Source organism: Suncus etruscus, chromosome 4, assembly GCF_024139225.1.
Source record: "Suncus etruscus isolate mSunEtr1 chromosome 4, mSunEtr1.pri.cur, whole genome shotgun sequence".
Lineage (NCBI taxonomy): Eukaryota > Metazoa > Chordata > Mammalia > Eulipotyphla > Soricidae > Suncus > Suncus etruscus.
In genome coordinates, this window is record NC_064851.1 from 3,894,202 (window position 1) to 3,911,183 (window position 16,982).

The 16,982-nt window shown below is 40.3% G+C and overlaps 1 protein-coding gene across 1 annotated transcript in view; it reads left to right on the forward strand.

Moving 5' to 3' along the window:
• Positions 1 to 2,097: 2,097 nt before the first annotated feature.
• Positions 2,098 to 16,982, forward strand: part of LOC126006916 (potassium channel subfamily U member 1-like) — a 130,114-nt gene continuing 115,229 nt past the window's right edge. The window contains exons 1-2 of the mRNA XM_049772456.1: positions 2,098 to 2,151; positions 4,399 to 4,479. Of these exons, the coding sequence (XP_049628413.1) occupies positions 2,098 to 2,151; positions 4,399 to 4,479 (135 nt within the window). The remainder of the gene's footprint in view (positions 2,152 to 4,398; positions 4,480 to 16,982) is intronic.

The following is a 16,982-nucleotide window of genomic DNA, read 5'->3' on the forward strand; positions in this document are numbered from 1 at the left end:
TGTTATTATATTATTCCTTGAACACATGTCTGGAAGTACAATTCTAAATTTTACTGAAAAAGAATTTAATAGGATGAAAAGGTACTAAATTGATACTGCAATGAATTAATTTTTAATTATCAATAGCATTGTCTGAGAACTCAGGTTAATCCTTCCACTCAAAAACCTTTTCATCTATATTTTGGTTTCTGCACATCCTCCTAAATAGAAAGCAATATCTGAGTTTGATGCCATTCCTTATAGTTCGTAACATGGATTAACTTTTCTCTAATACTTTATTTTGATAAAAATTTGAATAAGAGTGAAGAGAGGCATGTTTTAAGGACAACTATGACTTTTTTCAATAATACTTGTTCAAAGAAAAATTATTTTCCCACATATTTCTTCTAAACATATTGAAAAATTGAGGTAATATAAAATGACTTATAAAGAGGATGCTTGAGTACTTCTAGGCTCTGTAGACATTGTGTTCAACGTGTTTAAGTGACAACAGTATATGAGATTGAGGGAAGTGTTTAATAAGAAGACTTCCGAAAATGGAACAAAACAGAGTTCAACCTAGTGCCCAAGCATGGGAAGCTTCATAGCTTATTTTTGTGTTTTTGTTTGTTTGTTTTTTGTGCCACACCCAGTGACATTCAGGGCTTACTCCTGGCTATGTGCTCAAAAATCACTCTTGGCTCGGGGACCATATGGGACTCCTAGGATCAAACTCAGCTCCATCCTGGGTCAGCCATGTGTAAAGCAAATGCTCTACTGCTGTGCTATAGCTCCAGCCCCTTCATAGCTTTTTTTTTTTTTTAAATCACCAACATTTGTATATATTTGTGAAACTGTTGTAAAGGGATTGAAGCTGATGTTCTAAAGACAGAAGGTAAGATGTTCTGTAGATTTTAATGTCATCAAGGTAGTAGCCACTTGGTAATACCTGTCACAATATCACAGAAAGAGTTAGGGAAGAACTACAGGAAAGGAGGATGCTCCAGTTTGGGTTTTAGCATTTATTTGAATAAGCGACTCTAAATGTGAAAGAATGTATATGCCTCTGACTGAGAGCGAGAAGGGCCCCTGATAGGAGGTGTATGAGCCTTGGAGACTAGAGTATAGGTCTTTGTCAATACAAATATTGGAGAAGCTGCTTTTCTATGAGGTTGGAAGGACACTAATTTCTAAAGCAAGAAAGGAATAAAAGAGTGAGAAGGTAATTTGTGATACTTTCATTTAATATTTAATTGACTTATGATCAGCCCCTTGTAGGATAGAAATCTGAACAGAGCAGAGAGATGGGATTCTGAGCACTAGGAATTAGAGTTTTTGTTTGTTATATTGGCTGATTGATGGTTGGCTATATTGTCTATATAGAAAAGCAATGAAGAGGAGAGCTTGCCAGAATAAATATGGAGTGAGATTTCAATCCTGGAACTAAAAATTATTGAGAGACTTATAACTGGGTTTTGTAGTACATAAATATTCTACTTTGAAATGCAGATGTCACCATGATTTCCAGAGGACTGAACAAATTCCAGAATAAATGGATGTGGGGCTAGTGCCAACAAATATATAAAAGTTTTTATATATTAAAATATATAGGAATCTGCATGATGGGCCTCTACAGAAACTTTATTCTTCTCTGTCTCCTGGTCATAATTCTGGTCAAGAGATATTGTAGTAAACTTCTGAATTGGTTTTGCATTCTTGCTCTCAGGTGAAACTTGGGTACAGGTTACAGAGAGCAATGTAAAGGGTCTGGTTTTCTATCACTCAGGCAGTGTTATAATTAAATAAATTATAACTAAACATAATAGTTTATAACTATACATGACTAAATTAATTCTCATTTAGAGACAGAAAGTGGGACTCTAGTACAATGTATATGGGCAGTCCTTTGAATCACTGGCTGTTTTGTTTATGAACAGCCATTCAGAAAGAATTCTAGCAAATCGTGTTGTCACCTGGAGAAATATCTCCTCTTTGTTGATCTCTTGAATGATACCTTTTCCTGAAGATCTTAGAAATGAGCTATTTGTGTCTTTTACCCAAAACCACATTTGCATGAGTGGGTTCCCCACATATATCCCTGAATTTCTATAATCAGGAATGACTTTCTTCTGGGAAAACTGTCCCGACTCCTGCAATGACATTCGTATCGTGGTAGGTATATGTCTATGCAACGAGTGGAGTGTTTTTGTATTGTCATCAATTTGACTATTAGAGGATCCTAATATAGCCTAATAAAGGAAGCTATATCTGGTCACATTCTTGAAGAACTATACACACAACCCAGCAGGTGGCAGGATATTTTGGGGGGTAATCTGATCAGCATGTAGGGGCTTGTGCCTGTAATCACCTCTGAGGGGGATACATAATGGTTCAAGAGGAAAAATACATACACTTTGATGCTCTGAGAACAAATTTTTTCCCAAAAGACTATCCTACTATTCTGACTTCTACTCTCCCAGGAGGCTTTACTTCCCTCCTCTCAGGTTTTTGGAACCCCCTGGGGTGTGGGGGCCCATCCATTCAGTGATCCTTCTCTAACACTTCTGTTCAGTATCCCATAACCAGAGCTAGAGACAGTCCTAGAATAGGCATCCCTTCTGAAAGGGTCTTTCCAGTGGGGACTCAATATCCTCCCCCATGTGTATCTGTGCTTCCCTCCCACCCAGGTATTCACATATTCCCTCATGTCCACCTCTGCTCCCCAAATTCTTGTTGATCACAACAAAACTTCTTCTAGGGGCAAGTAGCCATTGATAATCTTTCTGCAAGGGGGTGGTTGTTGCTCTACATTTTCTGAAGGCTGTGATCACCCCCAACCTTCCTCTGGAGGAGAGGACACACGGTAGCTGCTCTCCAAGAAGCTTCAGGAGCCAGTGGGGACTCTATAAGCAGTGTCATCCCTCTATCTTCCCTGTCTCCAAATAACAGATTCAGAACAACCAATATGTTCAAAATGAATGAGATTTATTCATTTTCTGCCCTTATACAGAGACAACAACAAAGAATTCTAATGGCCTTGATAAATGCATTTTTCTTTTTTCTTTTTTGGTTTTTGGGCCACACCCAGTAACGCTCAGGGGTTACTCCCTGGCTATGTGCTCAGAAGTTGCTCCTGGCTTGGGGGACCATATGGGGATACCGGGGGATCGAACCGCGGTCCGTCCAAGGCTAGCGCAGGCAAGGCAGGCACCTTACCTTTAGCGCCACCGCCCGGCCCCGATAAATGCATTTTTCTGAGACCTTGGTGGGGGAGGACAAATTATAGGAAGCTTCCTGGTTCTGTCCCTGCATGAAGCCTCTCAGAAAATGAAAACTCCAGGTCCTTCTACGACATGACTCTCCCTGGACATCCACTAGCCCTGAGCCTGTTGGTGACTTGATCTAGGCTCAGAATCTAAAGCCCAGCATTCCTGTTCTTGCTCCACAAAGCTAGTAGAGGATAGCTCTTCCTCCTGAAGGTCGTGGCTCCTGGCACACTGGATATTAATAGGGACAGTGGGCTGGACTGAAGTTCGCCATAGGATTGATATCAAGGTTTCAGAAGAGATGGTTTCTGAGTATTGGGCAAGCATGGTCTTACCCGTGTGGGTGATAACAATGGAAAAGACTAGACATGTGTTGGAAGGAAGCACATCCTCTTGAAGGTCCCGGCTCCTCGCACACTGGATCTTATTAGGGCCAGTGGGCTGGACAGAAGTTTGACATAGGATTGATATGAAGGTCTCAGAAGTGACGTTTTCTGAGAATTGGGACCAGCATGGTCCTACCCCTGTGTGGGTGAAAACAATGGGAAAAGACTGGTCAGTTTGTGGGAAGGAAGTCCTTCCTCCTGAAGGTCCCGGCTCCTGGCACACTGGATCTTAATAGGGCCAGTGGCTGGACAGAATTTTGCCATAGCATTGATAGCAAGGTCTCAGAAGAGACGGTTTCTGAGTGTTGGACCAGCTGCGAATTGCAGCTGGGGTGGTGAGAACAATAAGGAGAACCAGCGCAGAGCTAGCAGCGAAGCATATTGTGGGCGTTCTAATCCTGGGGGTAGGACCAGGAAGGTAAATGCCATGGTCCTGCAGACGGTGGTGTCCCACAGTGCCTGAGAGACCAGGATAACAGAGCATCTGTGGTGGCGCTGCAGGTGGTGGTCAGCTGTTTGTCCCCGGGGCCAGGTGCTCAACTGGCCCAAAGATGTGGGGTCGGCGATGGCATGTGGAGTCCCGGCGCTAGGTCAGGTGTCTGCAGAGAAACAGAGAACAAGAATATTTACCTTGTCCTCTTTCTTTGCATCTTTGTTTTCATAACTAAAAATTAAAAAAAAAAAAGAATATATCAGGGAAAGAGGAACAAAACCACCAGGTCTGTCCGGAGGAGTGGCCCACATGAATTCCACTTCTCACTTCCCAGCTCTGCCCAGGACGTCACCGCACCCCCAACTGCCCATGGCCGCCCACACTCATTGTCAAGGCCTCCCCCGGCCTTATCCAGGTCTGCAGCCCCGAGACCCAGGGTTGATGTGGGGAAGAGGAAAATAATCACCTTCGGTAGAGAATTTGTGCTTTATTCTCCTCTCCTTTCGCACAGACTATGAAACCTCCTGTGACAGGGAAGGAGGTGATCATCAGGGGCTGCACCAGAGCTTCTGGTTGGGTCTGCTGGGACGCCGGCCTAGGTCAGTCTCCTGTACCCCCAGGATCTTCCCAGCAATGGAATAGCCCAAGACTCACAAAGGCGCCTGCTTTGGGCCAAGGCCTGTCAGACCATCTCAGGAATTCCCACAACTGCCCTGGGAACCCTAAGAACACAATTTCCTTAGACAGGATGCATCCTCCACACCCTCAGGGAATGTGAGCAATTCTGGAGGCACCATTCCAGAGTCTTATCTTCACCCTTTTTCTCCTGAAGTGCAGCGGGCACTGCCCAGTCCTCCCCTTCATACCCAGCTATAGGTCTTGGGACACCCGATGTCACTCAGGATCTGTCTGTCAGCTCACCAGCCTTCCCTCCTTCTCTAGAGGTACCTGAGTTTTCTGAGGGACGGTGTCTAAATTGACATCCTCAGTGTTCAGATCTGGGGCTTACTGGATGGCAGGGAGAGGAGAGACCCCCCTTGCAGAGTTGTGAACAGGCTGCTTCTTTCCCCTTACTGCCAGCCGCTTAGTCCTGGTGGCTGCTCTCAAGCGCTGAAAGAAAAGGGAGAGTGAGGACTCAGAGAAACTAAGAGAAGCCTCGTCTTAGCAGCACAGTATGATTCAGTGAACACGGAATCAAGTCTCTTCACGGAGGATTTACAGGGATATTATCCATAAAGATGCTAATAACAGTTTTAGTCTCAGTCTGGCCCACACTAGATGGTGTCTGCTGAGCTCTGACAAGGAGACTCATAGAACAAAGCCCATAAGCCGTTGTGCTGCCCCAGAGAGTCCTGTGGCTCCTTCTGCTCAGGGACTCTCAGAAGCTCAGCACCATGGTTCTGATCAACCACCATGGATTCCCCCATTTGAGAGGTCACACGTGGTCTGTGTCTACAACTAAAATGTAAGTCCTGACATCTCCTGCATAGTTGAAAGTCTAAAGAAAGAGTTCTCTGGCAGCACTAAATGATTGGTCTTTCTTTGAGCGCAGCCTCAACACCAAAATATATCTAAATTTGAGATCAAATTGGTTCCCTCCTCCACCCAAAACCCTACTCCTTGGTTCTTTGGGATCTATGAGATGATGTTCTATTCTGGCTTCAACCTCCATCTTCCACTGAACAGTCAGTCTCATTCTGAGACACTGCCACGCAATCCCTCAAGTATTTGCTGTTTTCCTTACCTCATATCTTGCATAGATGTTCCTTGCACTATAGTTGATGCCTGGTAGGAAGGTTGTAAGGAACAAAGATGAACATTTTATATTAATCGAGGGTTATGTAGAGCAGGAAGAAACCACTCTCCTAAACATATATGCACCGAATGAGGGTCCAGAAAATATTTAATACAATTGTTGACAAATCTGAAAAATAATATCAATAACAACACAATAATTGTGGGGGACCTCAACACGGCTTTCTCAACACTGGATAGGTCAACCAGACTTAAACCCAACAAGAATATACTAGACCTGTGGAGAGAAATGGAAGAAAGAGGGCCTAGTGAATATATATAGGACACTCCATCCCCAGAAACCTGGATACACATTCTTCTTCAATGTAAATGGGACATTCTCCAGGGATAGACTACATGCTGGCACATAAACCATACCTCCATTATATCAAGAGGATAGAATATTGCAGGCTACCTTCGCTGACCACAAGGCTCTGAAATTATTTGTGAATTCCAAAGGGACACAGAAAGAAAAACTTTAACACCTGGAAGTTAAATAGCCTCATACTGAATAACCAGTGGGTCCAAGATGAAATCAAGGAGGAAATCAAAGGTTACTGGAAACAAATGATAATAAAGACACAAACTATCAACATTTATGGGACACAGCAAAAGCAGTACTGAGAGAAAAAATTTATAGCTTTGCAAGCACACATCAGGAAGTAAGAAGGGGCTTACCTGAGTAGCTTAATGACGCAGCTCATAGAACTAGAAAGTGCTCAACAAAAGGACCCAAAAATAAGGAGACAGAAGGAAATAACAAAGCTGAGAGCAGAAATCAACAAAGTGGAAACCCAAAAAACAATCCGAAAGTTCAACGAAAGCAGAAGTTGGTTCTTTGAAAAAATAAACAAGATTGATAGACCACTGGCAAAACTAACAAAGAAAGAGAAAGAGAGAAACTTGATAACTTGTATTAGGAATGAAAAAGGAGAGATCACTACTGATATGGCAGAGATTCAAAGGGTAATCAGAAACTACTTTGAGAAACTCTACACCACTAAAAAATGAGAACCTGGAAGAAATGGATAAATTCTTGGACTCTTATAATCTTCCACGGTTGAAGGAAGAGGATATAGCATATCTAAACACCCCCATCACTATTGATGAAATTAAAATGGTAATCAAATGTCTGTCCAAAAACAAAAGCCCAGGCCCAGATGGATTCACTAATGAATTCTTTCAAACTTTCCAAGAGGAACTACTACCAATCCTGGCAAGACTCTTTCATGAAATTGAACAAACGGAAACACTTCCAAATAGCTTTTATGAAGCCAACATCACTTTGATACCTAAATCAGACAGAGATGCTATGAAAAAAGAAAATTACAGACCAATATTGCTGATGAATTCAGATGCAAAGATCCTCAACAAAATCCTGGCAAATAGGATTCAGTGCCTCATTAAGAAGATTATCCACTACGATCAAGTAAGTTTCATCCCAGGAATGCAAGGATGGTTTAACATCTGTAAATCTATCAACATAATACACAGCATCAACAACAAGAAAAATAAAAATCACATGATCATATCAATAGATGCAGAGAGAAAGCATTTGATAAGGTCTAACACCCATTCTTGATCAAAACTCTCAGCAAGATGGGAATGGAAGGAACCTTTCTCAATATAGTTAAGGCCATCTACCATAAGCCAGAGGCAAATATTGTCCTCAATGGAGAAAAACTGAAAGCCTTTCCTCTAAATTCTGGCACAAGACAAGGCTGTCCTCTCTCATCACTCCTATTCAACATAGCACTGGAAGTACTTGCTATAGTGACTAGGCAAGAAAAATATATCAAGGGAATCCAGATAGAAAAGGAAGAAGTCAAGCTCTCGCTGTTTGCAGATGACATGATACTCTACCTAGAAAACCCTAAAGTCTCTATGAAAAAGCTTCTAGAAACAATAGACTCATATAGCAAGGTGGCAGGCTACAAAATTAACACACAAAAGTCAATGGCCTTTCTATACACCAATAGTAATAAGGAAGAAATGGACATTAAGAAAACAACCCCATTAACAATAGTGCCACACAAACTCAAATATCTTGGAATCAACTTGACTAAACATGTGAAGGTCCTATACAAAGAAAACTATAAAAATCTGCTACAGGGGCCGGGAAGGTGGCGCTAGAGATAAGGTGTCTGCTTTGTAAGCTCTACCAAGGAACGGACTGCGGTTCGATCCCCCGGCGTCCCATATGTTCCCCCCCCAACCCAGGGGCGATTTCTGAGCACATAGCCAGGAGTAACCCCTGAGCGTCAAACGGGTGTGGCCCAAAAAACAAAACAAAACAAAAAACAAAAATCTGCTACAAGAAATAAGAGAGGACACATGGAAATGGATGCACATACCCTGCTCATGGATTGCAGGATTAACATCATCAAAATGGCAATACTCCCCAAAGCATTGTACAGATTTAATGCTATCCCTCTAAAGATACCCATAACATTCTTCAAAGAAGTGGATCAGGCACTTTTGGAATTCGTTTGGAACAATAAACACCCTAGAATAGCTAAAGCAATCATTGGGAAAAAGAATATGGAAGGAATTACTTTCCCCAACTTTAAACTGTACTACAAAGCAATAGTTATCAAAACAGCATGGTATTGGCATAAAGACAGGCCCTCAGATCAGTGGAATAGGCTTGAATACTCAGAGAATGTTCCCCAGACATACAATACCTAATTTTTGATAAAGTAGCAGGAAATCCTAAATGGAGCAAAGAAAGCCTCTTCAACAAGTGGTGTTGGCACACTGGCTAGCCACTTGCAAAAAATTGAACTTAGACCCCCAGCTAACATCATGTACGAAGGTTAAATCCAAATGGATGAAAGACCTCTATATCAGACCTGAAACCATAAGATATATAGAACAACACATAGGTAAAACACTCCAGGACATTGAGACTAAAGGCATCTTCAAAGAGGAAAACTGCACTCTCCAAGCAAGTGAAAGCAGAGATTAACAGATGGGAATGACAGATATTAACAGATGAGAAACTTCTGCACCTCAAAAGAAATAGCACCCAGGATACAAGAGCCCCCCACTGAGTGGGAGAAACTATTCACCCAATACCCATCAGTCAAGGGGGTAATCTCCAAAATATACAAGGCACTGACAGAAATTTACAAGAAAAAAACATCTAATCCCATCAAAAAATGGGGAGAAGAAATGGACAGGCACTTTGATAAAGAAGAAATACAAATGGCCAAAAGACACATGAAAAAAATGCTCCACGTCACTAATCATCAGGGAGATGCAAATCAAAACAACTATGATGGTACCACCTCACACCCCCAGAGATTGGCACACATCACAAAGAATGAGAACAAGCAGTGTTGGCGGGGGATGTGGAGAGAAAGGAACTCTTATCCACTGCTGATGGGAATGCCGTCTAGTTCAACCTTTATGGAAAGCAATATGGAGATTACTCAAAAACTGGAAATCGAGCTCCCATATGACCCAGCTATAACCACTCCTAGGAATATACTTTAGGAACACAAAAATACAATACAAAAATCCCTTCCTTACACATATATTCATTGCAGCACTATTTACCATAGCAAGACTCTGGAAACAGCCAAGATACCCTTCAACAGATGAATGGCTAAAGAAACTGTGGTACTTATACACAATAGAATATTATGCAGCCATCAGGAGAGATGAAGTCATGAAATTTTCCTATACATGGATGTACATGGAATCTATTATGCTGAGTGAAATAAGTCAGAGAGAGAGAGAGAGAGAGACCGCAGAATGGTCTCACTCATCTATGGGTTTTAAGAAAAATGAAAGACATTCTTGGGGGCCGGGCGGGTGGCGCTAAAGGTAAGGTGCCTGCCTTGCCTGCGCTAGCCTTGGACGGACCGTGGTTCGATTCCCCCGGTGTCCCATATGGTCCCCCAAGCCAGGAGCAACTTCTGAGCACATAGCCAGGAGTAATCCCTGAGCGTTACTGGGTGTGGCCCAAAAACCAAAAAAAAAAAAAAAAAAAAAAGAAAAATGAAAGACATTCTTGCAATAATAACTTTCAGACACAAAAGAGAAAAGAGCTGGAAGTTACAGCTCACCTCATGAAGCTCACCACAAACAGGGATGAGTTTAGTTAGAGAAATAACTACGTTTTGAACTATCCTAATAAAGAGATTGTACGGGGGAAATAGAAAGCCTGTCTAGAGTACAGGCGGGGGGTTGGGTGGGGAGGAGGGAGATTTGGGACATTGGTGATGGGAATGTTGCACTGGTGATGGGTGGTGTTCTTTACATGACTGAACCCAACCACAATCATGTTTGTAATGAAGTTGTTTAAATAAAAAATAATTATAAAAAAACACAAAAAATTAAAATAATAAAAAAGAAAGAAAAATAGAAAATAGAAGAAAAAGAAAAAAATAAATAGTAAAAAGAACATTACAGGCTAGAAGACATTGAAATAATATTTGAAGATATTTTAGTTAAAAAAGTTCACAAACTTCTTTTTTTTTTTTTTTTGGGCCACACCCGTTTGACGCTCAGGGGTTACTCCTGGCTATGTGGCTCAGAAATCGCCCCTGGCTTGGGGGGACCATATGGGACGCCGGGGGGATCGAACCACGGTCCGTCCTAACGCTAGCGCTTGCAAGGTAGACACCTTACCTCTCGCACCACCTTCCCAGCCCCTCAGAAACTTCTTAAACCCAATAAAAGTTTTTTTTGTTTTTGTTTTTGTTTTTGTTTTTGGGTCACACTCGGCAATGCTGAGGGTATACTCCTGGTTTTATGCTCAGAAATCGCTCTTGGCAGACTCAGGGGACCATATGGGATGCCAGGATTCAAATTACCGCCCTTCTGCATGAAAGGCAAATGCCCTACCTCCATGCTATTTCTCCACCCACTCAATAAAATTTTAAGATAAATTTAAAATAAGAAAGTTAACCATCAGCCAAAGGTCAGTACTTACTATAAGCTAAATATTTTATAGATATTACAAATATTCCAACCTATAAAATTTAAAGGCTATTATTTATATTGTGTTATTGACATATAATGTGTAAAAAAAACTTTTTTTGAGATTCCACAGAAGGAACTAGAGGGACTAATTTTTGAACTCACTTTTCCTCAAAATTCATAATGAATATTCACTTCTTTTTCTTTATTAAATTCAGGAAGTATGACTCTATAGTAAGTTAATATACTTTATTTTTTTGACTACTTTATGCTTATTTTAATGGGTCGGTGTTTCTAGGACTCAATAGTTTTTTTTTTGTCTTTTCCTCCTTAAAATTAATTGGTAGATATGGAACAGAATGTTGCAATATTTTTCCATGATTGTATATTTGTATATAAAATGATAATCAAGTAGTGGATTGAATGCTTTCACTCATTCACTAAATGGTATAGTTATGTGCATTTGGTTAATCTTTTGTTTGCTTTTTTGGTTGGGGCACACACTGGGTAATGCTCAGGTAGTAACTCTGCTACGTAATCACTCCTGTTGGGATCGGGGGACCATCTAGAGTGCTGGGAATCCAACCCAGGTTAGTCACATGCAAGACAAGTGTCCTACTGCTGCACTCTCTCTCTGATCCCTGGGTAAATCTTTAAAATGCATAACTTGTTCATCAAGAAAAATGTCTGCACCTTAATTACCTGTTTTGGAGCCCTCCCTCATGGTGGCTTGTCACAATGCTCTCAATATGGCAGCTCAGGGTTGACTATTTGGAGTTAAGATTATTGGAACTAATTTGTGGTGCTGCGTGGGACCAGTCACACTAGAAACTACCAGAGCCACACCCCAGATGTGCTCAGGGTGACCCTGTGCTAGGGATCATATTGGAGACTTTGAACATACAACACCTGCACTTCAACCTTTCAGCTATCTCTTTACGTCCAAAACAATATTTTTGATGAAAAGCGTTTTTTTCCCCTCATCATTATAGACTATCTTATATAAGCAATCTATCATACAGAGCAGAGTCATGGTAGACTTCACAGAAAATAATATCACATTAGGTCATTTTGCAATAATTTAGTTGAAACTAGACCTCGCCCTCACCAGACACCGGGCTCTGATAGTCTGAATGTTATGTTGACACACTGAAAAGCATTTCATTATTAGTTCTCTGAAAATGCCAGAGAAATTAAAATAAACTGCTCTCATTTTGAATTTTACCTTATGAGTCTGCTGATAAGAGCAGAAATTGAGAAATTAAGAAAGGCAATGGCAGCACCATGAAGAAAAATAAGGGGAACAGACTTCCAGCCGCAGTGGTCCATTAACCACTGTCACTATGGTAAAATATTCTCCAATACTGGTTTCTCTATTTCATGACTTTTTGTTTGTTTGTTTGTTTGTTTTTGGGCCACACCCAGCCATGCTCAGGGGTTCCTCCTGGCTCTCTGCTCAGAAATAGCTCCTGGCAGGCACGGGGGGACCCCTATGAGACACCGGGATTCGAACCAACCACCTTTGGTCCTGGGTCGGCTGCTTGCAAGGCAAACGCCGCTGTGCTATCTCTCTGGCCCCTATTTCATGACTTTCTTATTGAAAGGATAAACAAATATCCTGAATGACTTCTCTTATCTGTGTTTTCAAAACCACTCAGAATATGATGTTGACTCAGGTGAAGAACAAAGTATTATAATCAGATACTATTTCAGGAGTGGTATGCACAAACTAGATAACACAATGTATTCAAGATCACAGAAAGTTATCTTCTCACAGAAAAGCACATAAAAATTGGACGTCTGCCTCTGTTCTTTAGATTCTGAATCAACACTGTGTTAGTCAGTGAGTCCTTGTGTCTGAAAGCACATGGTTTGTCATACTAACAAAAATGAACTCTAACTCCTGGAATGATTATCATGTGTTCATGGCATCACAGAACATGATGTGATAGATATCATAGAACAATCATGACATCTGTCCATTCCAATTCTGTGTCATGATGTTTCCAGTTGAGACACAACATTACAATTAAAAGTATTGGGGAAAATGGATTGCACAGTTGATGTCCAATTTGCCTTTATACTCCCCTCCATTGTGATCTTCTTCGGTGGGCTTTTCATACTACTTATTTCAAGGAATAATTTGGAGGTCCTTAAAAATAAGGAGCACCAAGATAACAGGAATTATCCTGGTAAGTTTCATTACTTATGATTCCACTTTATGAATATCTTAGACAGGTTTTTCTTCATATTTGTGTTTATAAAATTATGTAGGATTCACTCAGTTTTCGCATACTCACAGAGCCTGTCCTGACTGAGTACCTTATAAAGGAGCTGATGCTGCTCAAGGGTGAAAACAGGTCATGGGTGCAGAGTCAGGGATCATCTCCCATGGATTGAAGAAGTAAAAAAATGTAAGGATGATGCATAATGTTGGATCTAAATATAGGTCACTATTCCAAAAAGAGATATGAACATTACTAATATCTATATCTTCATATTGGATATTCAATGGTCAGTGACATAGGTGGGATAAGTGATAAAAACAATACATTTTTAGAAATCAATCACATATTAGGTACATGTACTTATTGCATAGGCTGGCTTTCTCATGTCATACTAGCAGAACATACTGGGTTATTCCATATATGCACGTCTTTATAATCTTCAGTCATAACTTCCACCCAGAGGTTTTCTCATAATGGATCAAGCTTTGTAAGGATGTGTAGTGTTGACAAAGTAGCAAGAACAATAGTTGACAAGGCAAGAACAATAGTGTCTTACTAATGGAAGGTTACTTAAGAACTTGAAACAAGGGCCCGGAGAGATAGCACAGCGGTGTTTGCCTTGCAAGCAGCAGATCCAGGACCAAAGGTGGTTGGTTCGAATTCCGGTGTCCCATATGGTCCCCCCGTGCCTGCCAGGAGCTATTTCTGAGCAGACAGCCAGGAGTAACCCCTGAGCATCGCCGGGTGTGGCCCAAAAACAAAACAAAACAAAACAAAACAAAAAAAAGAACTTGAAACAAAACATGCATAGATCACAATAATTTTAATAAAAAAGCAGTTTTTGCCCCAACACCAGAATTAGCACTGAAAAGTTGCTTAAAATATTCCTTTTAGGGGCTGGGGGGTGGCGCAAGAGGTAAAGTGCCTGCCTTGCCTGCGCTAGCCTTGGACAGACCACAGTTCGATCCCCCGGCGTCCCATATGGTCCCCCAAGCTAGGAGCAACTTCTGAGCGCATAGCCAGGAGTAACCCCTGAGTGTTACCGGGTGTGGCCCAAAAACCAAAAAAAAAAAAAAATTCCTTTTAATATCACATACTTATGTAAAACAGTAGAATTTTATTATTTTATTTTTTGGTTTTTGGACCAAACCCAGTGACACTCAGGGGTTTACTTCTGGCTATACGCTTAAAAACCGCTCCTGGCTTGGGGGCACTATATGGGATGCCAGGGGATTGAAGCGAGGTCCATCCTAGGTTAGCGCATGCAAGGCAGATGCCCTACTGCTTGCGCCACCGCTCCATCCCCCCAAACAGTAGAATTTTAAACAACTTGGTGAGTTTAAGATCATTGGCAGTATAAAATAGGAGGTTCTAATATCTGGATCTGAGATGTGTTCAACACAGAAATTTAAAGACAGTGGTTCTACATTTCTTATTTTTCAATATTCAAAGATAAAGCAGTGGCATAAAAATAGCAAAAAATTTCTAAGGTTATATATATATGTTATATATATCAGTACTTCTCAATTGTCAGGCCCCCCCCTATAAAGAAGAAAACATTTTTGTGCCCTCCCTGCATGACTGTAAATAGTATCTTTATCAAAAAAAAACTTTAACCTGCAAAACAAAAATATATAAAATAATTTGAGCTGATTTTTTTAATCAGAGGTGATGTCTGGATTAGTGGCTACAATGAGCACATTTTGCAATGCATAGCTTTTCTAAGCGGGGTTTGAAGCAGGACACAGCAACTCTCAGCTCCAGAGACATACAGAGATATAAACACGGGGTTTAGGTTGTTATGACAGTGTATGTCAAACGGGACCCCTTTAGGGAGCCTCATGCCTCCCCTGGGGGGCACACCCCATTATTTGAGAAGCACTGATATATATATATGTATAGTATCTATATATAGACTCTATCCTAGGTTTCGGCCTAGGATCTGAGCAAAAACCAAGACCACTTATTACAAAAAGACTGATTACAACAACAATGATGGAACAGAACTTCTAGAACCTTAAAGACTCTATCCAAGACTTTGTCCTACGACCTGTGCAAATATCAAGACCTCTAGCTAAAGAGGCCTGATTTTATCCACAACTGAATAGAAAGTTTCCTGACACCATAAAAAGATGTTGGGTGTGATAATGAGCATGTACGGAGTCAGTAGTTGTCCCAATGCAGTATGCCTCAAGGGCAAAGAAACCTTGAATCTCTAAGGCCAAGGGAATTCCCTTTCTCATTTCCCCAATACTTATTGTGCCTATGGAAAAAAAAAGTACAAAACCTTGCCACATCAGCACTTCTTCCTTTGTTTTTTTCCTCTTTTTATTTATTTATTTTCTTTTTCTTCTTTTTTTTTTCTTTCTTTTTCACTCTTGTGGTTATTATTTGGTGACTTTTTGTTGTTGCTGGGTGCTTGTAGTTACTGTTTTTTATTTATTTTTAATTGTTGTGTTCATTTGTTTGTTTTTTGTTATGTTTTTCTTCTTCTTTTTTTTTTTTGTCATTTTGGTCTTCTTCCAACAGAACTACCACAACTTGAATCATCTTGTTTTTCCTCATGAGTTGAGGGGAAAAATAAAAATAAATGGTACCAGGACCAGAAAGCTGTATGAACACTGAGTGGAAATAAAAAAGATCAGACTTAAACACCAAAACCAAAGTCAACAACAACAGAATCAATACCCTATCTACAACAAGCTATACACAGAGGGGAACAGTTACACTAGCACTCCGGGTGGGGGGCAAAGGAGGGAGATATGGGACACATGCTAGGAACAGGAGTGGAGGGAGGACAACCCTGGTGGTGGAAATGGCCTTGATTCATTGTCACTATGTACCTTAAATATTACTGTGAAGGATTTGTTATTCACTTTGGTCACAATAAAAATTATTAAAAAATTCTAAGGTTGGGGCCAGTGAGGTGGTGCTAGAGGTAAGGTGTCTGCCTTGCAAGCGCTAGCCAAGGAAGGACCGCGGTTTGATCCCCCGGCGTCCCATATGGTCCCCCCAAGCTAGGGGCAATTTCTGACCACATAGCCAGGAGTAACCCCTGAGTATCAAATGGGTGTGGCTCAAAAAACAAAAAAATTCTAAGGTATATATTAATAAGAAATATATATTAATATTTATTAAGGTACTTACTGCAATAAAGATATAATGTAAACTTGGCAAAAAGTATAGTCACTCTACTTCATTATTTCTAACATTTCTAGATCATAATTGAGTATCAATTTTTTAATATCAAATTTCTGTTTCAAACTTACTTTTCCATAATTACTCATAACTTAGATTTCTTCAGTCCAGAGGTAATATTGAATTTCAAATAGGGAGCAGTACAAAATGTGAAGTAGAGTTTGAGCAACAAAAAAACTATATTATTTTGCTTTTGAATACTGAAATAAGGATTTGTAAGAATTAAAAAACATTTCAAATTATGTAGTATTGAATGGCTTTGGAATTGGGTGATTTACTTGATATCTTTAGAAAAGTTAACGTAATATAAAATTGTTTCACATTTGAACACAATTTAAAAATTTTGATGATTAGTAATTTTTTATTTAAAATGTCCATTTTCAAAAGATTACTATCAATTTGAAATCAATTTACATTTAATTAATTTACATTGCTGTTTTCCTACCTCCAATTTTGTGATGTAATTCAAATTTGCTAAACATTAATGTCACATTGAATATTTGAAAAAAATAGATTTTCAGATGTTATGTTAGAATGTACATGATGAACTGTAGATTAATTAGAGTGAGATTATTGGCTAAAATGATTTTTCAAGCAATTTTTATTTTATTTTATTTTGTTTTTTTTGGGCCACACCCGGTGGTGCTCAGGGGTTCCTCCTGGCTGTCTGCTCAGAAATAGCTCCTGGCAGGCATGGGGACCATATGGGACACCGGGATTTGAACAACCACCTTTGGTCCTGGATCGGCTGCTTGCAAGGCAAATGCCG